The following is a 22100-nucleotide window of genomic DNA, read 5'->3' on the forward strand; positions in this document are numbered from 1 at the left end:
GTCCAGACACAAAAGTTATAAAAGTCAAAATAACAGAAATAAAGGAGTACACAATGAAACCAGATTTGAACAGGAAGATCCTGACAAAATAAATGCAGACGGAATATTAGCAGTCTCAATACAATAACCCTATTTCTTTTCTTAATCGTGATTTGTCTGCATGAAAGTTTGATGGCCACCGTGTGCTTTTCGCTCAACACAGCCAGTTATCACAGTAGAAAACCATAGTCCATCACTGTAGTAAGTTTTCAAAACATCCTGGTATTAACTGAGTCAAATTATGGTACAAAGCAAATAGTGGAATCAAAACAGAACCGTCAACAGGCCAAGTGAACTTACATTCCAAAACTCTCAGCTTCCAAATCACTGCCATTTTTGGTTTTGAAGTCCTTGGAGTTAACCTGTTAATGTACTCAGGCTGATTGCTTTTGAAGATCGAATATTGGTTTCCAGTCCCAAGAGAAGATGCAGAGGAAATTTCATTAAATAATTAGTTTGACAGGGATCGGTGAAAATCAAAACGGATCAAATCTGGCATTATTAGCCAGCCTATCATGTAAGATGTTCTTTTTTTAAACTGAAGTGTTGCTTCAGCAAAAGAAAGTTTGGATTCATACTATCACAATGGCGCAAATATGCCACACTGGTCTGGTAAAGTCCATGCTAATGGAGGAGTACATAGACTAATGCTCATTTAAAAATATATATATACTTATTAAGGTTTTACATTTTGACAAACACCACGACAAAACCACCAGAATGATTCAGCACAGCAGTAATAAAACAAAAGCCTCAGCATACATGAATACAGAGGGGGACAGGAGAACAGCAGGATACTAACTTGATACGGTCAATCAATCGTAACTTGATGCCTCTCGGCCCAACCAGAGAACAAGGGAGAAAGAGTATAAGATCAGGAAAATATGATCAAATGGTGCACGTCTTCCCAGGCAGTGAATGTTCTCAATTGCCATGAGAGTTCAGAATAAATTCTTTGCACCATGTTCGAGTGTGCACCAAACATATCTCCTTCAACTCCAGCAGCGCAAGAGGCAGCAATGACACACCGTCACCTCTTCTCTTCTTCTCGGATACCATCTGCACCCATGCAGGAACCACTATCATTCCACATATTTACACAGAGAGGACCAGCAGCAACATGTTCAGATTATGATCAGTGTCGTCAACACCTCCCCAAGAAAAACTGAAAGGAAGGAGAACTAGAGCTACCAGAGGGGAAATCACAGGATAACAATGGATCAGGACCCCACAGACCCATATTCCCCTGGCACACTCCCATCAACCATTAATGAAGAAGAGGACAAGCTGCTCATTCAAACAAGGGCACAGAAGAAACTAAACCCTATTAAGTCCCAAGAAGGGACATCCCAAGCTCCAAAGTGCAAGAGGATACTAACCACAGCACTAGTCCTCGCCTAGCCTAGGGTATTCTGACATACAGCAATCAGTACGCCCAGCACACCCCAACCGATCCTGCACCTCATCAACCACACCCAGGGGAGTGCACCACCCCCATTTACACTAAAAAATAATTACGCTAGCCCCAGCCGGGGAGAAGAATTGTCCGGACACCCAATAATTGAGAGATTCCTTGGGTACAATAAGGGGAACCTCCCATGGACTACCAGACTAGACCAGGATTTATTATAGCACACTGCTCACCCAGATGAAGAGTGGCAAAAAACCCTTAATGGAAGAACGTCCTAGCTGGCCGAGGAATACTGCCCTCTCCCCCCACTGCACGCCATCACAAGAAGGATATTAAGAGAAATTACATGTTGCCTCAACAGAGACTCAACACATCTTGCACATGGAAAACCCAATCACACTGAGGACACCCAGGAAACCACCATCTAAGACCACTTGGAGGAAGGGCCCAACTCGCCCACCAAGCCTACCCCGACACAAGGGAAGGGCTCCAACACTGTAGAGGCATGGCAAACAGTCTCTCTCTTCAACAAATCAGTAAAGGAAATGAAATGAAAATCGCTTGTCACGAGTAGGCTTCAAATGAAGTTACTGTGAAAAGCCCCTAGTCGCCACATTCCGGTGCCTGTTCAGGGAGGCTTTTACGGGAATTGAACCGTGCTGCTGGCCTGCCTGGGTCTGCTTTCAAAGCCAGCGATTTAGCCCAGTGTGCTAAACAGCCCCACAATTGGCCAAACCCAACCCAGTGTGCTCCGCCATTCAATTCCTCCTATTCTACTCGCTCTAAAGAAAAAAGAACCCCACCGACTCCAAAATAAAAAACACTCCAACCTCAAGGAAAAGTCAGAAGGAGCCCAGTCATCCTCAGGATACATATTCTGTCTGAGCCATCAAAGGAGACAAGCATGGATTCTTAAATTCAAATTAACAAAAAGCAAAATAAAGATCTGTTACGATTAGCTCTAACTGGGGGGGGTTATCCTCAATCTCAGTGAGGACTTGACTAATCCTATCACCCAACTCCACACCGACCAACGACCCATCACCCTGCCGTGGCTCCACTCATCCTCATTATAAATGAGATAAGGGAAGTCAAAGAAACACTACCTTCCCATAACTACAAGGCTTACAGCACATAATTAAAAGAAAAGAGTAAAACGGTGCACAGGGCACATTTCACATGACTCAATATGATTTTTGCTATAACAGGATAACAGGCAATTCTCGCCCTCACACACCCTTACAGGAGAAAAGATCATCGATTATCATAGAATTTACAGTGCAGAAGGAGGCCATTCGGGCCATCGAGTCTGCACCGGCTCTTGGAAAGAGCACCCTACCCAAGGTCAACACCTCCACCCCATCCCCATAACCCAGTAATCCCACCCAACACTAAGGGCAATTCTGGACACTAAGGGCAATTTATCATGGCCAATCCACCTAACCTGCACATCTTTGGACTGTGGGAGGAAACCGGAGCACCCGGAGGAAACCCACGCACACACGGGGAGGATGTGCAGACTCCGCACAGACAGTGACCCAAGCCGGAATGGAACCTGGGACCCTGGAGCTGTGAAGCAATTGTGATATCGACAATGCTACCGTGCTACCCCAAGATAACAGATAATTGACAACACAATCACAAGGGAGTAACATCCAGGACTCTTGAAGAACCACAGAATAATAACACCATCCATGTTATTTGAAAAGACCAAAGTCATGACAACATCATCAAATACTTCACGGGATCTCAACGAATGAAGCACCTTCACTTACACCATGTCGCCACCCCGATGGCCAAGCGACCCCATGGCATAGGCTCTGGCTGGGGAGGGGAATGACTCAACATGATCGGCACCCTCAACCCCTCACGACGGGCATCAAGGACAGGATAATGTAAGATCACTGGTGAGTGGGGCCTAACCAACCCCAGGTCTTCAAGACCAGATGCGCTGTGTTCCGTCAAGCTTGATGCATCCAGCCTCCAGACCAAGATTACTAAAGCATGGCAGCTAATTTTCAGACTCAATTGGGAACTTGCCTCCCACTTCTCACGACGGAACGGGCTCACAGACCCCCCTTGTCCGGCCCCACTACCTCCTGAACCCATCAGGATAAACGGCACACCGTACAACAGGATTTCCGAAAATCAAAGACGCGCCCTGAGCAGGGAAAGTGCTCTATCGAATACAAGGATTCTCTCCTCCGCCTCCACCACTCTCCCAAGGATACCCAATGTGAACTCCAAAGCCTGCACCAATGAGCTGAGATCTTCATTTAGAACGACACACTCATTGGCAACCATTATATGGGTGCACCCAGCACCCCCGGGGTAAAGGCCCACTCCCAGCAACAACGCCATTGCAAGCTGGACCCCACCCCAGCCAACTCAAACCCCCATGGTCAAATGAGGATTCTCTACGAATTAACTTGGCTCCTCATCGCAAAACACTTATCAGGATCATCGAGGGACATAGTGCAAGGCATATATATCCCCCGCAAAATTCTGAAATGTGCCCTAGGATAAAATAAAGGATTAAAAGGCGAGCAAAGCCCGAGCTTGCAAAAACACAGCTGCTCCTGTACTCACATCACCTGCTCTTTCTTTTTTTTTAAAAATAATTTTTATTGGAATTTTTTACAGAAAATATAAAAATATAACAACAAGCAGTAATATGCAACTAACAGCCCCATAACACCCACAATTCCCCCCATACCGTAACATCACATGTAACACACTCCCCCCCCCCCCAAACAAGAGAACTTAACCATAAATTAAAATTAAATAAATCAAATTTAAATAAAGTAAGCAAACATAATCAACGTCCCCCCCCCCCCCCCCCCCGGGTTGCTGCTGCTACTGTCTCAGTACCCTATCGTTGAGCCAGAAAGTCGAAGAAAGGTTACCACCGTTTAAAGAACCCTTGCACCGATCCTCTCAGGGCGAATTTAACCTTCTCAAGCTTAATGAAGCCCGCCATGTCATTGATCCAGGTCTCCACGCTGGGGGGCCTCGCGTCCTTCCACTGTAGCAAAATCCTTCGCCGGACTACTAGGGACGCAAAGGCCAGCACACCGGCCTCTTCCGCCTCCTGCACTCCCGGCTCTACCCCAACCCCAAAGATCGCGAGTCCCCATCCTGGCTTGACCCTGGATCCCACCACCCTTGACACCGTCCTCGCCACCCCCTTCCAGAACTCCTCCAATGCCGGGCATGCCCAGAACATATGGGCATGGTTCGCTCGACTCCCCGAGCACCTGACACACCTATCTTCACCCCCAAAGAACCTACTCATCCTCGTCCCAGTCATGTGGGCCCTATGCAGCACCTTGAATTGGATGAGGCTAAGCCGCGCACACGAGGAGGAAGAATTTACCCTCTCCAGGGCATCAGCCCATGTCCCGTCTTCGATCGGTTCCCCCAGTTCCCCCTCCCACTTCGTTTTCAGCTCCTCTACTGACGCCTCTTCCACCTCCTGCATAAGCTTGTAGATATCGGATATCTTCCCCTCCCCGACCCAGACCCCCGAGAGCACCCTGTCACTCACCCCCCTCGCGGGGAGCGCAGGGAATCCCTCCACCTGCCGTCTAGCAAATGCCTTTACCTGCAGATATCTAAACATGTTTCTCGGCGGGAGCCCAAATTTCTCCTCCAACTCCCCCAGGCTCGCAAACCTTCCGTCGATAAACAGGTCCCTCAGCTGTCTAATGCCCGCTCTATACCATCCCCGAAATCCCCCATCCATGTTCCCCGGGACGAACCTATGGTTCCCCCTTAACGGAGCCTCCATCGAGCCCCCCACTTCTCCCCTATGTTGCCTCCACTGCCCCCAAATCTTGAGGGTAGCCGCCACCACCGGACTTGTGGTATACCTCGTGGGAGGGAGCGGCCACGGCGCCGTCACCAGGGCCCCCAGGCTTGTATCCCCACAGGACACTCTCTCCATCCGTTTCCATGCTGCCCCCTCCCCCTCCATCACCCACTTATGCACCATCGACACGTTGGCCGCCCAGTAGTACCCCGAGAGGTTGGGCAACGCCAGCCCCCCCCCATCTCTACTCCGCTCCAAGAAGACCCTCTTCACCCTCGGGGTGCCATGCGCCCAAACAAATCCCATGATGCTGCTGGTCACTCTTTTAAAACAGGCCCTAGGGATAAAGATGGGCAAGCACTGGAAGAGGAACAAGAACCTCGGGAGAACCGTCATTTTGACGGATTGCACTCTGCCTGCCAGCGATAGCGGCACCATGTCCCACCTTTTAAATTCCTCCTCCATCTGTTCCACTAGTCTGGTGAAGTTAAGCTTATGAAGAGCCCCCCAACTCCTGGCCACCTGCACCCCCAGGTACCTGAAACTCTTCACTGCCCTCCTGAAGGGGAGCCTCCCAATTCCCTCCTCCTGATCTCCCGGGTGCACTACAAATACCTCGCTCTTTCCTAAGTTCAGCTTATAGCCCGAGAAACCCCCAAATTCCGCTAACAGCTCCATCACCCCCGGCATTCCCCCCTCTGGGTCCGCCACATATAACAGCAGGTCGTCCGCATACAGCGATACCCGGTGCTCCTCCCCACCCCGCACCAGACCCCTCCACTTCCCTGACTCCCTCAACGCCATGGCCAGCGGTTCAATCGCCAGTGCAAAGAGCAGGGGGGACAGGGGACACCCCTGCCTGGTCCCACGATAAAGCCTAAAATACTCCGATCTCCTTCCAATCACCTGCTCTTTCAACCATCCCTAAACATTTACCAAACAGGCTGCAATTTGAAGAGGACACCTCCTTTCTGGCGTAGAGGCAAGATAACAACTGCTGGATGAAAGAAAAAACAGCCCACCTAGTCCTGCTTCTATCATTTTGCTTGCTGTTTGATGCAAAGATAATGGAATTGTTGACTGATCGTGGCAGTCAATCAATTAGTCTACAACAGATCCAAACACAAAGTGAGGACATTATCTGTGGTGGAAAGCTTTTACAATAGATCCAAAGTCACCCGTTCCTCTTAAGCACGCTACACCAAATCACTCAAGTACTGCGTCCCCAATCACTAGTTAACGCTATCCATTTCCAGCGTGCCCTAAGCAACACATTTCACAGGTTCACCATTTGCTCATTGAAATGTTTTCCTGCAGGTGGAATTTTCACGAAGAATGGATTAAAGATTTGTGATCCCTTCCTTCTCACCCACCTTTCCATTTTTCTTTTATAAGTTTTGCTCTCTTTTGTTCCCATTGCTCCTCCTCGTTGACGGAGCAGCAGAACACCTGCCAAAGAACGGTTCTACTGTGCTCGGCAAGATGAAACGGCTAATTGTGGTCTTCATTATTTAGTATCTTTAGAATCCTAAAATCAGAAACTGTATCACATTTCTGCCTAATTTCTTTCCAGTGAAAACATACCCATTTTTTGCAATTATTTAATCCAATCCTTCAAACATTCAGTTTGTCTTTTCTACACCCTTGCAATAGCAATGACATCCTTTTTGGGCCATTATAGCCAGAACTGTACACAGTACTCAAAACATCTTTGCAATCATAGATTCACTACAATGCAGAAGGAGGCCATTTGATCCAGCGGGTCTGCAATGACCCTCTGAAAGAGCACCCTATCTAGGCCCATGCCACCACCCTATCCCCGTAATCCAGTAACACCACCTAACCTGTGGACACCAAGTGTCTTTCTCCACAGATGCTGCCAGGGTTTCGGAGTATCTTCAACATTTTTGTTTTTATTTCTGGTTCCCAGCACGCAGTGCTCTGCTGTGGGACTTGGCCAATTGCTCAGGATGTCTCTGCTTTACCCCTGCCCCATATCACTTTCCCTACCATGCGGACAGTCGCCACTCCTTCACTACCACCACCTCTCCCGTCTCTCAGCCAGGTAATTCCATTCAAAACTGTTGTAGCAAAAGCCCCAGCCCATCACTAACATGTCAGACCATCTCCCACTCCACCTCAAATTGAGATCCAAAGCTCAAGAGTCTCTCTCATCTGAGGACATTTTCCACAAATGTTCAAGTTTTGATTGGCTACCCTATTACAGAAGGGATATTATTAAACTAGAAAGAGTGCAGAAAGATTTACTCGGAGGCTACCGGGACTTAATGATTTGTGTTATAAGGAGAGGCTGGATAGACTGGGTCGTTTTTTGCCTGGAGAGTAGGAGGTTTAGGGGCGACCTTATAGAGGTCTATAAACTAATGAGGGGCATAGATAAGGTAGATAGTCAACATCTTTTCCCAAAGGTAGGGAAGTCTAAAACTAGAGGGTATAGGTTTAAGGCGAGAGGGGAGAGATACAAAAGGGTCCAGAGGGGCACTTTTTTCACACAGAGGGTGGGGAGTGTCCGGAATGAGCTGCCAGAGGCAGTAGTAGAGGCGGGTACAATTTTGTCTTTTAAAAAGTTACATGGGAAAGCTGGGTACAGAGAGTTATGGGGGAAATGCGAGCAATTGAACTAGCTTAGTTGCAAAAACTGGGCAACGTGGACAAGTTGGACCGAAGGGCCTGTTCCATGCTGTTAACCTCTATGACTCTATTTCAAACTCCCACACCCTTCAGGAACCACCCATCACTATCCCTTCCTGTGCTATGATGTGGAGATGCCGGCGTTGGACTGGGGTGAGCACAGTAAGAAGTCTTACAACACCAGGTTAAAGTTCAACAGGTTTGTTTCAAATCACTCGCTTTCAGAGCACATTCACCTGAGGATTTGAAACAAACTTGTTGGACTTTAACCTGATTCATAGAATTTCATAGAATTTCATAGAATTTACAGTGCAGGAGGCCATTCGGCCCATTGAGTCTGCACCGGCCCTTACAAAGAGCAACCCCCTCAAGCCCACATATCTACCGCAACCCAGCAACCCCCACTTAGCCTTTTTGGACACCAAGGGCAATTTTGCATGGCCAATCCACCTAACCCGCACATCTTTGGGCTGTGGGAGGAAACCAGAGCTCCCGGAGGAAACCCACGCACACACGGGGAGGACGTGTAGACTCCGCACAGACATTGACCCAGCTGGGTATTAAACCTGGGACCTTGGAGCTGTGAAGCAATTGTGCTAACCACTATGCTAACGTGCTGCCGATGTTGTAAGACTTCTTTCTGTGCCCTTCCTGTGCTGACATTCTTGTGATAAACGCTAAATTGAGTTGAAGTTTATATATTCTCTACCTAAATTTCAGTGAAACACTGCCGTCTCTCCAGCCAGACTCGTTATTAAAGTACTGCTTCCATCTCAGTTTTCCCTTTTTAAATTCCTACTAAATTAGGTCACAAGTTAGCTTTAGCTGCTCAGACCAACAACAGAGCAGATTAATTAACACTTGCCAGTGGAATGGCATGCAAAGAAGAAAGGGTAGCAATCTCAGTTACCCAGATTTGAAGTCACACAAAACACTTGTTGAGGTATTCTCACTGGAATGTTTGCAAAGCACAAAAGTGATTATGACATTTCACACGCCCACAGTGTAGCTGTTTTTGTCACCAAGATTTCACAGTAATAACAGAGCAAGGTGACATCTTCCATTTTCAATGGAGGGTGCAGATTGTTATTTTTGAAGTTGGTGACTGCTGGTTATAAACGGTGATTGGGGAAACCCTGGAAGCAGTCATGGCGAGACTAACTGAAACGTATAAAATAAGGACACAAAAGAGTTGCGATCAATATCATGTACTGTTGGAACAATGCATTCCAAGAACATTTTCAATTGCGAATTAAGTGTTCTCTTTATTTTAACTTTCTCCCAAGAAACATTCACAAATGGAGCAATTCATTTACCCGAATTTCAAACAACATATACTTCTGCCAATCTTAATCTAACCCTATAGACCAGGGGTGGGCAAACTTTTCCGTGCAAGGGCCACATTCAGAAATTCACAATTTTAAAGGGCCGCATAGTATATTAAGTAAAATAATTACTTCACCCGGTTATGATTCTGGGCGCCTCATATAGAACAGTACAGCATAGAACAGGCCCTTCGGCCCTCGGCGTTGTGCCGAGCAATGATCACCCTACTCAAGTCAACGTATCCACCCTATACCAGTAAGTAACCCAACAGCCCCCCCCCATTAACCTTAAAAAAAAATTTAAAATTAAAAAAAATGTTTAAAAAAATTTTTTTTTTTTTTATGATTTGGTGGGCCACATAAAGACCTTTGGCGGGCCGCATGCCCACCCCTGCTATAGACCCTTAATAACCTCTTCAATTTATACCACTGCATTTCATATAAACTCTAGAAGTCAGTGGCAGTCCTGCCCCTAGGGGTCCGCACAAGTGTTGGTGAAAGTCTTTGGATAAAAGGAAAAGGTGGTGTCCGCGACCTTCGGAAAAATTATCAAGAAATTGCTTTTGTATTTTATTTTGGACATGATCTACTAGCCGTGTTTTCCCGAAAGGCGGCGCAATGCAGCCGGTAGATCCCTCTTCCGGGATCGATCCGGTTCGCCACGCCTCGTGAGATCTAGCGCAATCTCCCAAGACGTCGTGGTCTGAATCCCGCCCATTTTGGGCTGGATTACTGCCTGGAAAATGTGCATATGAGAGTGAGACAGCTAGTCTCATTATAATATGCACTCGTCAGATCTAACAAGGCCATAGGATCTAACCCCTTTGCCTTGGAGACTGCTGTTCAGGGCTGGTACCCTCACACGGGGACCAGACAGAATGGCACTTGTGGGGGTCTCATAGGGGATCGGAGGCTCCCAGGTGCTTGCTCTCTGGACAGGGCGGCACCCTCGCATTGCTAGCCTGGCACCCTGGTGGCACTGCCAGTTAACAGGGGCACTGCCAGAATGGCAGGTTGGTATTTTTCCCACACGGGGATCAAGCCCAGGAGTGCCCTGTGCATGTGAGGTGTGGTGTGGGGGGGACGGGACCGAGGACCCCTTATTGGTGAGTTGGGGCTTTGGGGTCGAGAAATTGGGTTGCCATTTAAAAATGGCATCCAGATCTCTTCCTGCTCCGAGAAGTTCTGGCGAGGGGAGCTGCTCGGTGCAGGAAACGAGACTAAGTGTGGCCTCGGCGGGGCGTTCCCCACGGAGACCCCAAATTGAAACACAGTCCGGATAGATAGCGTAGTGATTCTCAGCGCAGCACGCGCTGGGAAGCATCAGGTTAAACACGCTCGTCATGGGCCCCTGTCCAATTTTGTTAGATCGCGCCCTTAAATTCAGATTCTGTAATCCAGCAAACATATAAAAGTCTCTTGGCACTTACGCTGTTAAATCAGCTTCCCGTTATAGGTGAACTTAGTTTACTGCCGACTATGCAAAATAGATTTAATAGCAAAACAAATAACAGCAGGCGCCCAGAAAGACCAACGTAAAAGCAGCTAAATGCTTCCAGAGGAGATGCTCGCAACAAACATGCAGTTAGGGAAAATGGTCAGTGGTGGTGAGGTAAAGAAATCAAGGTTTTCATAGCTTGGGTTCATTTCCTTTATGGTTTGATCCTCAGTTTAATACGGAGTAAATCCTCCTCGATAATAAAGTTACAGGACAGATGTGAAAAACCTGTCCTGCCATCTTATGGAGCTTAACTTCAGCTCTACCTAGTCCGGAAAGCTCATTATCCCAGCAGTAACATCTTTCAGACTATTAACACTGACGTCTCATGCAGAAACAGCTACTGTATTTTTGTTTGTAACACATTTAGATTGATGCATTACAGCACAGGTGGAGGCCATTTGGCCCACTGAGACCATACTAGTTCACTGTAGAGCAATCCAGTCAATCTCATTCCAATGCTCTATTCTCATAGCTCTGCATGTTTATTTTCCCAAGTGCTCATCTAATTTTTGTTCAAATCATTGATTGCCTCCACTTCCACCAACCTCGTAGGCAGAGTGTCCCAGGACATTTTCCAGTAGCTGCTTTAAGTTCCCCACTGTACCTCTTGCCCAGAACCTTAAACCAGTGTCTCCTTAATCCACGTACGATCAGCCCATTTGGAACAGCCCTTCTTAATTAACCTTCTCTAAGCCAGTCATAATCTCATACACATGATTCAAACCAGTCACAATCTTGTGCACATTTATCAAATCTTGCTTGAATCTCCTTTGTTCAAGGGAGACCAACCCCAGCTTCTCCGACCTAACCCTGTGGATAAAATTCCTCTTTCTTGGAACCATGCCAGTAAATCCCCTCTGCACCCTCTCAAGGACCTTTTCATCCTTTCCAAAATGTGGTGACATAATGCTCACAGTGTGGCCTAACCAGAATTTTAGCAAGGTTTAGCAAAACCTCCTTGGTACAGTACACAATACTTTATTAAGAAGGCCAGGGCTCCTTGCTTTGCTAGTTGCCCTCAATTTATCCTGCTATCTCCAATGATCCATGCCTGCGAACACCAATGTCCCAATGTTTGAGTCACTAATAGGCACCAAATTCAAATCGTATAACCAATTCAGCCATTTTTTGGGGAAAATCTTTTTATTGGCTTTTCTCATATTTATAAACAGTTGTTGCTTATATACATTACATTTTTCTTGCCTGCACTAATTTGCTTTATTTTACAGAGAGGTTTGTTTTGTCCTTTATTTGTCTAACTGTATGTACATTTTGCTGCCCTCTGGATCGGTCTATGATCCCCCCCCCCCCCCCCCCCCCCCCCCCCCCCCCCCCATTAGTTTCAGCACCCATCCTCTTCTCTTGTGATTTCCCCATTTGGTTCTTCATCCTTTTTCCCCCCTGGCTTACTCCTTGTTGCTGGCCTCGAACAGGTTTTGGAACAGGCCGACGAACTGCCCCCAAGTATCCAGGAAACCTTCCTCTGACCCTCGGATGGCGTACGTCATCTTCTCCAGGTGGAGAAATTCCGAGAGGTCAGCGAGCCAGTCTGCAGCTTTGGGTGGTGCTGCCGATCGGCAGCCGAGCAGGATTCTCCGGCGTGCGATTAGGGAAGCAAAAGCAAGGGCGTTAGCCCCCTACCCCATGTGTAGCTCTGGCTGCTCCGATACCCCACTATTGGGTGTGGCTTCACCCTCACCCCCACAACCTTGGACATTGCCTCAGAGAAGGCTGTCCAGAAGCCAACAAGCTTGGGGCAAGCCCAGAACATGTGGGTATGGTTGGCCGGGCCTCTTTGGCACCGTTCACATTTGTCCTCCACCTCCAGGAAGAACCTGCTCCTTTGGGTTCTGGTCAGGTGTGTTCTGTGCACCACTTTGAGCTGCATTAGGCTTAGCCTTGCGGAGGAGGATGTGGGGCTCACCCTGCTCAGTGCTTCGCTGAAGAGTCCCCATCCTACCGCTGTTTCCAGTTCGCTCTCCCATTTTTGTCTGGCCCCGTCCAGTGGTGTTCGGGCTCTGTCCAGTAGCTGCCCGTATATTTTCCCACATAGCCCCCCCTTCTAGCTGCCTGTGCCAATCAGGTCCTCTAGTACCTGGGGGCCCCGGGGTACCCTACTATCTCTTTGCGGAGGAAGTGCTTTATTTGGAGGTGTCTCAATTCCTGTCCTTTTGCTAGTTTCCACTTCCTCGTCAGTTCGTTTAATGTCGCCAGTCTGCGCCCTATGTAAAAGTCCCTGACCGTCAGTGTGCCCCCGTCCCACCTCCATATTTTGAAGGTGGTATCTAGCATGGGAATCTGTGATTGCCGCAGATAGGGGTCATAGGGGACATTTTCGTTATCCCGAAGTGCTGTCTCAACTGGGTCCACGTTCTTAGCGTGGCCACTATCACTGGGCTCATTGTGTACCTTGTTGAGGATGATGGGAGTGCTTCTGTGGCCAGGGCCAAGAGAGTGGTTCCTTTACAGGATGCCTCCTCCATTTGTACCCAATCTGTGTCATGTTCTTGTACCCTTCCCCATACTTTTTCTGCCGTTGCTGCCCAGTGTAGTATTGTAGGTTCGGTAGAGCCTGGCTCCCTCTGACTTTCCCTCTTTGCAGTGTCGGTTTGGGAATTCTCGGGTTCTTACCCCCCAACACAAACGCCATGTCTACTGTCTACTGACTGTCTACGTTTTAGAAAAAGGACTTGAGGATGAAGATCGGGATGGATCTAAACAGGAAGAGGAACCTTGGCAGTGCGTTCATCTTGATCGTCTGCACTCTTCCTGCCAGGGAGAGTGGGAGTGAGCCCCACCGTTGAAGGTCTTTTCTTACTTCCTCCACCAGGCTGGTCAGGTTCCTCTTGTGGATATCTGTCCAGTCTCTGGCTATTTGGAGCCCCAGGTAACGGAATCTGTTCTGGGCTCTTTCGAACGGGAGCCCATTCAGCTCTGACCCTCCCCCTTTTGGGTTCACTGGGAATGTCTAGCTTTTGCCCAGGTTAAGTTTGTAGCCCAAGAAAGTTCCGAACTCTTTCAGTATTTGCCGTATTGCCTTCAGTCCCTCCTGTGGCTTTGAGACATAGAGGAGCAGGTCATCTGCATAGAGTGCCAATTCAGTCATTTTAAGGTGGCACAGTGGTTAGCACTGCTGCCTCATGGCGCCGAGGATTGGGTTCAATCCTGGCCCAGGGTCACTGTCCGTGTGGAGTTTGCACATTCTCCCTGTGTCTGCATGAGTCTCACCCCTTTAACCCAAAGATGTGCAGGGTAGGTGAATTGGCCATGCTAAATTGCCCCTTAATTGAAAAAAAAACTGGGTGCTTTAAATTTATTATCAATGAACTTATGATGACATTTCATTCAGGAAAAAAACACAGCTCCAGTATAGTTAACTATACAACTTGACGACTTATCTTGTTTTATCTTGGTGCAGTATTAATGTTTTGATGGTTGACCTCCCCCTTGTGGTCAACAGGGAAACTTAGAATCACATCTGCAGCAATGACAGTCACGGCAAAATTATTCTAAATTATGTGCACACTTTAGCGAAAAGTGCCACTATTTAAGTACCAGTTTTACAGACCGATATCTAGGTCTACAAATTTTTTTTAAAATCCATTCATCAAAACATTGAACGCAGGATCCTTTCAACAGGCGATACCATTAGTAAAAAGGTCTGTAATCACAGCCTATCACCATATGCAACCTCTCTCTCCACAGATTCTGTCAGACCTGCTGATATTATCCAGTATTTTCTGTTTTTGTTTCAGACTCCAGCATCCGCAGTAAATTGCTTTTACCCTATACAACAGTGTCCATTATAACCTGGAATATGCAGAGGAACCCAGGAACCTAATGTCTAATTAACAGTCAGTCCTTTGAGGTCTTGAAAAGAAAAATCCCACAATCGTGCTACAAAATGAAAAGGCAATTGTAGAATTGTGAGAAAATCACCCACTAAAAGTAGCAGAGGCAAGCCTGGTACGTAGAAAAGTAACACTTGACATCTTCAAAATTACTTGCTGAATAAGATGGATACCACTGCATGCAAAAGGTACATCTGATTTTTATAGTAACTCATCACATCTTCAGGACAAATTGCTGCGCATTTAGTGAGTTACATTGTTGCTCTGCACACAAATTTGCCTATTTTTGCACACCAAGATGCCACAACAGCCAGCAAGACAAACAACCTATCAAGTAGTATTTTGATGGTGCTGAATGAGGGAGGAATGTTGGCCAGGATATCAGGAGAATCCCTTCTCCTTCAAAAACAGACATAGAAACCTTTACACCCGTTTGAGCAAGCAGACAGGGTCTCAGTTCCCTCTCCAGTGGTCCCAAAATAAAAGATTCCACAAGCACTATTTCAAAGTACTTTTTAATATTCATTGTCACAAGTTAGCTTACATTAACACTGCAATAGATGTTAATCTGGGGCGGGATCTACCGGTCACATTGCGTTGCGCAACGCAACTGGTAGATGCCAGGAGATCTCACTTCCGGGATGTACCTGGCTCGCCATGCCTTGGAAGATCTAACATGATCTTGTGAGGCGTTGCAATGTGAATCCCTCCTTTTGTGGGCTGCATCACTTTATGGCAAATCTGCATATTAGAGCGAGCCAACTAGTCTTTAATATGCGTTCCCGAGATCTATCCAAGGCGTGGGATCTAACTCCCTTGCCTTGGAGACCTCATGCGAGCGTCATTCAGTGCTGGTCTCCACAAATGGGGACCAGACGGAACGACACTCGTTGGGGTCTCCCAGAGGTTTGGAGGCCCCCAGCTGCATGCCCTCTGGGCAGGGTGCTACCCTGACACTGCCACGGTGCCAGGCTGGCATTTTTTGCGCAGTGGTGATCCGGCCCCGGGGGGGGGGGGGGCTCTGCTCAGGTGGGGGTAGAGAGATCAGGATGCCATGTATGGCTGGAATGCACTGAGGAGTTCTCGCTGCACAACGGGGCCCAAGTGCGGCCTCGTCAGGAAGTTCCCCGCTGAGGCCCCCGATCTACCCGGATGGGCATTAAGTAGCGGGGTGTTTCTCAGCACTCCGAGTGACGGGAAACACCCGGCTAATCTGGTGCTATGGGGCTCTGTCGCCGTTCGGGTAGATCACGCCCCTGGTGTCCTCAGCAACAGACACACAAAAATAATCAAATGTTCTGACCATTTATTTCATTGTTGATGGTTGAATCTTGCTGTGTGCTATCCTACATTACAACCCTGACTAAACTTCAAAATATGTCCCTACTCATAAAACAGAGATCTGAGTTTGCGGAAAGTGCTGTAACAAATGTCAAGTTATTTATTTAAGAGCACACCGTATCAAATTTCAAATGTAAACCACACTGAAACTTGTATTTACAAAGTAGAAACAGCCATTTAAGAGCCGCCCTTAATACTGTTGAGAGCTGCGGTATTGTGCAAACTCCAGATAACCTGACACTATTGCCGCAAGATCAAATTACATAAGTAATAAGAGGTCACTTTCTCTCCCTTTAAATTTTTGGCTCTTGAAGAATGCAAATCTATCACAGAACGCTGTGCTGCGATTTTTAAAAAACTCTCATTAATTTGTGTAAAATCTTTCCTTCAAGTAATATTTGCTTATTCGTAATATCCCCAATGATTCCACCTAACTAAGATAAACAGCATGGTGGAAAACATCTATACACAAATGTTAAAAGATGCAGATTAAAATGAAGTCATTGTTTCTGTAAACAATAAGAAAAGTCCGAAAAATATATCTATCTTGGCCAGTATGGGAGAGAAAAAAAACTTAATGGAACCAAATCATAAAAATCAGGAGATCTCAATTTGATTTTTGAAGTGCAATCACTGTGGTTAATGTCATTTAAGTTTTTCAAGTTTAAATGACCCAATTCTTTCTTTTCCAATTAAAGGTCAATTTAGCGTGACCAATCCACCCACCCTGCACATTTTTTGGATTGTGAGGGTTAGACCCACGCAGACACGGGAAGAATGTGTAAACTCCACACGGACAGTGACCCGGGGCCGGGATCGAACCCGGGTCCTCGGCGCCGTGAGGCAGCAGTGCTAACCACTGCCCCAGCATACCGCCCAACGTCCTTTAACCTTTCATGAGTTGTGAGCATTACTGGCGAGGCCTGTATTTGTTACCTATCTTTAACTGCCTGGGAACAGTACAAAAGTCAACCACATTGCGATGGACCTGGAGTCACATGTAGGCCAGTCCAGTAAGGGCAACAGTTTTCCTTTCCCAAAAGAACATCAGTGAACCAAATGGGTTTTTACATCAAATCAATGACAGTTTCATGGTCCTTTACTGATACTAGCTTTATGTTCCAGATTGGTTTTAAATAATCCAATTGAATTTCAAATTCCACCAGCTGCCATGGTGGGATTTGAACCCACATCCCCAGAGCATTACTCTGGAGCTTCTAGTCCAGTGTCCACGTGATTTCACATTGCCGACAGCGCCCGAGTGTCAGCTGAAGAAATGTACACACCCTTTTTAGCACATTTACAGAAACAACGTTGCTTATTGATATCTTAACACTAAAAACTAGGTTTAAAGTACCTACCTCATAATGTGATAGAAAGTCCAGCAAGATAGAATGAGTTGCAATGTATTGAAGTGGACTCATTACTCGTCGAATGAAATGATGAATGTAAGCAGCTGTAAGAGGGCCTTTGTATTCAATAGGGCCAAACCTAGCATGACAAAAAGAAAGAATTTCTATGAATTGTGATTATCTTAAGGAGTTCTTAAGCCCATCCTCACTGAAGAATTTATTATTAACAGAACACAATCAGGAACAGGTAACTTTCTAACATACTATCCAGGCCAACACAAACATCACATTAAAAAACATTTCCAAAATTCCACGTTTCAAATCGCAAGAACTGATCAGCAACAGCAAACTCATGTTTGCACAGGAGGACTTCTTTCTGGGAAACCTTGAAATGAATGCTTGTGCATCATCTAAAACTAATAAAGTTTCTTCATTAAACATGTACTTTTTTTGAGGGGTGGGGAGGAGTATGATGTACTGCTCAAGTTGAAAGATATTAATACAAATGATTCAGAAACACACCATTGCTGTCAGGCACTTGTACAGATAAAGATATTTTCAGACCATCATAACATGCCTTAGATATCAAGTTTAAGCACCTTCTTCTGCACCAATAAGGTACGTCCTTTGCCAACACCAACCGTCCTTGTGAAGCTTCAGTAGAATTGCCAGCTTAAATCGGTCAACTCTCTCCCATTGGTCTGAAACACTAATACTGTCGCCGCTGGCAAGAACCATAAAACAGGCCTTCTTCAATATTATCACAGACTCACATTTTACACTTTGTTCAAATAACCAGAAGCTGCTAGTAACCTTTTTATTACAGCTAATTTTTCAACTGATGGTTTCTGGATGTATGCAAATGTATGTATGTATTATATTTCTTTGTTGCCGCAGAAAGGTATGGAGGCGCCTGTACTCTGGATTCTTGTAAAACACGATGAGGGGTTTATTAAGGGTGGTGACTTGCCCAAAACCCGCAAACTCTGATGTCATTACACATCACATGACGTAGACCCAGCAGGAATGTATTCCCAAATACATAACACCCCTCTCTCTTTACTTCATTAGTACAACAGCAACAATGAACATCTATACAACAGATCCCCATATGCGTTATTTCTATACATATATACAATTCAGTAAGACTCTGTGGTGGACGTCTATTTGACAGAATTCAGCGTTCTCGATCTTGGCTACTTGCAACCTCCAAGGTGTCCTTCCTTTCTGGAGATGGTACTTGTCACATTTCAGGATCTGTCACTATAAGCATTGAAAAATCTTCAGAATCTGAACTCATCACGGTCTCTGTTCCAAAGTATAGTTCTCTAGATCTTCTAAAGGTAAAACCTCATGAGAAGTTCCTGCAAACTCACTTCATACAGGAAGTATGACATCGGCAAAAATCATTCGTCAGTATGGTTTATGATATTGGACCTGTCTTTGCAAAGGTCATAGCTGGTACCTAATTCTCGTTGTGGTGGTGAATGAAAAATGAAATGAAAATCGCTTATTGTCACAAGTAGGCTTCAATGAAGTTACTGTGAAAAGCCCCCTAGTCGCCACATTCCGGCGCCTGTTCGGGGAGGTTGGTAGGGGAATTGAACCGTGCTGCTGGCCTGCTTGGTCTGCTTTAAAAGCCAGTGATTTAGCCCAGTGTGCTAAACCAGCCCCTAACTCCTGGTGTAACTCCGAGCTAACACTCTCTCGCCCAGCTTGAATACTCACTTTTAGAGATTTTCTCCCTCCGAGCAATCTGTGCTTATTGTTGTTGTTTGACAATGTCTGAAGTATCAGGTGGCATTAACAAATCAAATCGTGTTTGTAGTTTTCTCTCAAAATAACAGCATTGCCAACGAACTTTATGTGGTAGCATATACAGTGTTCCGATAATATATTAGAAATTTGTTTACTCTTATTGATAATGTTCCCTGGTCCTTCGATACTTTGACAGAATGCTTTATAATTGCCACAAAACGTTCAGCCAATCCATATAATCCCTACTGTACAGGAGGTCATTTGGCCCATCAGGTCTGCACACACCTTCTGAAAGGTACCCTACCCAGGCCCACTCCCCCGCTCTAATCCCAGAACCCGATCTAACCTGCACATCTTTGTACAGAAAGGGGCAATTTAATGAAATGAAAAAAAAAAGAAAATCGCTTATTGTACGCTTCAATGAAGTTACTGTGAAAAGCCCCTAGTCGCCACATTCCGGCGCCTGTTCGGGGAGGCTGGTACGGGAATTGAACCGTGCTGGCCTGCCTTGGTCTGCTTTAAAAGCCAGCGATTTAGCTCAGTGAGCTAAACCAGCCCCAATTTAGAATGGCCAACCCACCTAACCTGCACATCTTTGGATTGGTGGAGGAAACCGGAGAACCCGGAGGAAACCCACGCAGATCGAGGAGAATGTACAAACTCCACAACAGTCATCCATCCAAGGACGGAATTGAGCCTGGGTCACTGCCTTGAGGCAGCAGTGCTAACCACTGTTGCTGGATGACATGGAGCTGACTTGACATAGTGTATACTGTTCCCTTTCACAGAGTCCTCAAATTCCTTCGAAGTAAACCACGTACCACTATCACTGACAATATACTCCGGTGTTCCAAACCTTGAGCATATTTTGTCTAGTTTTCCAATGGTCTGCTCGGTCATTGTTGACTTCATTATTGCAACTTCTGGCCAATTTGAATGTGCAATCATTAAATCAGTAAGAACATGTGTCCCACCAGTGGACCAGCATAATCGACGTGTATTCTCCGTCATGGCTGGTCAGCCTTCCCACGAATGTAATGGTAGAATGCCCTTAGGTTTGCACAATATTGGTATTTCTCAATTTTCCCTTCAATTTGAGTATCTGATCTGGCCACCAAAAATAACTGTGTGCCAAATCCTTCATCCTTACCACACCTGGGTAGCACATACCAGGATGTCCCTTATGCAGCTGGTCACGGACTCTACTATGTAAGCACGGAGGAATAATCACACAGATTTCCCATAATGGATCTCCATTCTGTTCTGTCAACTCAAGTCTTCATGTGATGTAGGGCTTGAGGTCTGGATTTTTCTTCAGTCCAACAGTGTTCTTTCTGGACCAAATACATCAGCATCCCATCACTAGACAAGTTCTTATATATCTTTGAACTTGAGATGGAGTTACATGTACTATCCACAAGCAGGAAATACAAAATATTGACATTTTCTTCTGGGTCATGCTTGACTAGCAACGGCAATCGTGATAAAGCATCAGCATTTGCATGCTGCTCTGATTTGCGATAATGGATATCATAGTTATACAACGACAATACCAATGACCATCTTTGCAACCTACTAGCTACTAAAGAAGGTATACCTTTCAATGGCCCAAAGATTGTAGTCAAGGGACGATGATCCGTCAAAAGGGTAAAATGACACCCATAAAAGGAACCTTTTTACGCTGAAAGGTATGCACAAAGTTTCTTTTTCTAGGTGAGCATAATTCATTTCTGCGCTGGTAAGGGGGGGAGCAAATGCTATTGGTCGTTCCTCTTCTGAAGGACAATGTGTGAAACACCATAGGGTGAAATATGCAAGTTAATCGCAACTTGATTTTTGGACTATAATGAACAAACAGCTCTGACTTCAGTAAAGCTTCTTTCACTTCACCGTATTCTCACATTCTTCTGGCCAGTGCCATGCCTGTGTGACACATAGCAAAGTCTGTAAAGGCTTCAATCATGTTACTCAATTACTTTTTCTCCAATTAAGGAGCAATTGTTTTAGCGTGGCCATCCTAACCTGCATATCTTTGGGTTGTGGGGTTGAGACCCACGCAGACATGGGGAGAATGTGCAAACTCCACACGGACAGTGACCCAGGGCCGGGATTCGAACCTGGGTCCTCAGCGCCGCAGTCCCAGTGTTAACCACTGAGCCACATGCCGAGACTAGGTTTGAGTGCAATAACATTGCACTCCATTCAACCCACTTCGAATCTGATTGATGGATCTTTGAAAACGCACAAAACTGGGTTAATAGCAGTTTTAAAATCTTTACAAATTCTCACTGCGCCATCCCGTTTTAACACAGGAATAATTGGTGTTGCTCAATCACTTGTAGCAACAGGTTTGATGACTCCGATCATTACTAATCTGTCTAGTTCTTCTTCAACTTTAGGCTTGATGGTGTTATGGCATGGTTCCAGCTTTGAGACATTTGGGTGTTCTGTGTGGCTTGATTTTTCAGTATAACTCAACTCCAGTCATAGACAGCCTAGTGAATCTTTGAACACCTTCTCATACTTCTTCAGAAGTTGCTACACGTTGCTCTTTGAATCCACTAATTGATTGACTGTTTCCCAGTTAAGCCTAATCTTAGTCAACCATGCTCTGCCAAAATAGAGCAGGAACGTTTCCACAGAAAACGTGAAGAGGCAACTTCATTGTCTGCCCATTTGCTTCTATCTTCACCATAATGTATCCTTAGAATGGTACAACTTCTACAGTGTACGTGCTTAGGATCACACTTAACGGTCTTAAAGGCAAATGTTTCAGTTTTTGATGATAAATTGTCTCGGTGTTAATACTGCTGCACCTTCCATTTCATAACCGTCAAATTTTGGATATGCCCAAAAATGTTGTTTATTGCCCTGCATTGCCAAGACTTTCGCGGTAGCTCGGTTTTGCTGATTTATTTTTATTTTTAAAAAGAGGCAAGTTAGTGTGGCCAATCCACCTAGCCTGCACATCTTTGGGTTGTTGGGGTGAGACCAAGCAGACACGGGGAGAATGTGCAAACTCCACATAGACAGTGACCCGAGGCTGGAATCAAACCTAG

General features: G+C 45.9%; 1 protein-coding gene across 2 annotated transcripts in view; it reads right to left on the bottom strand.

Moving 5' to 3' along the window:
• txndc11 (thioredoxin domain containing 11) overlaps nucleotides 1-22100 on the bottom strand; it is a 98365-nt gene that overhangs the window by 50438 nt on the left and 25827 nt on the right. The window contains exons 1-2 of one of the 2 annotated variants that reach the window (XM_038819674.1): nucleotides 17293-17424; nucleotides 340-425 (exon numbers count right to left, since the gene is read on the bottom strand). Coding sequence is in view for 1 of the 2 variants with exons in the window: in XM_038819673.1 (XP_038675601.1) it covers nucleotides 17293-17422 (130 nt within the window). In the remaining variant the exon portion in view is untranslated. Of the gene's footprint in view, nucleotides 1-339; nucleotides 426-17292; nucleotides 17425-22100 lie in introns of those variants that run through there. The other variant, XM_038819673.1, reaches the window with a different exon arrangement.

This window comes from Scyliorhinus canicula, chromosome 15 (genome assembly GCF_902713615.1).
Source record: "Scyliorhinus canicula chromosome 15, sScyCan1.1, whole genome shotgun sequence".
Taxonomy (NCBI): domain Eukaryota; kingdom Metazoa; phylum Chordata; class Chondrichthyes; order Carcharhiniformes; family Scyliorhinidae; genus Scyliorhinus; species Scyliorhinus canicula.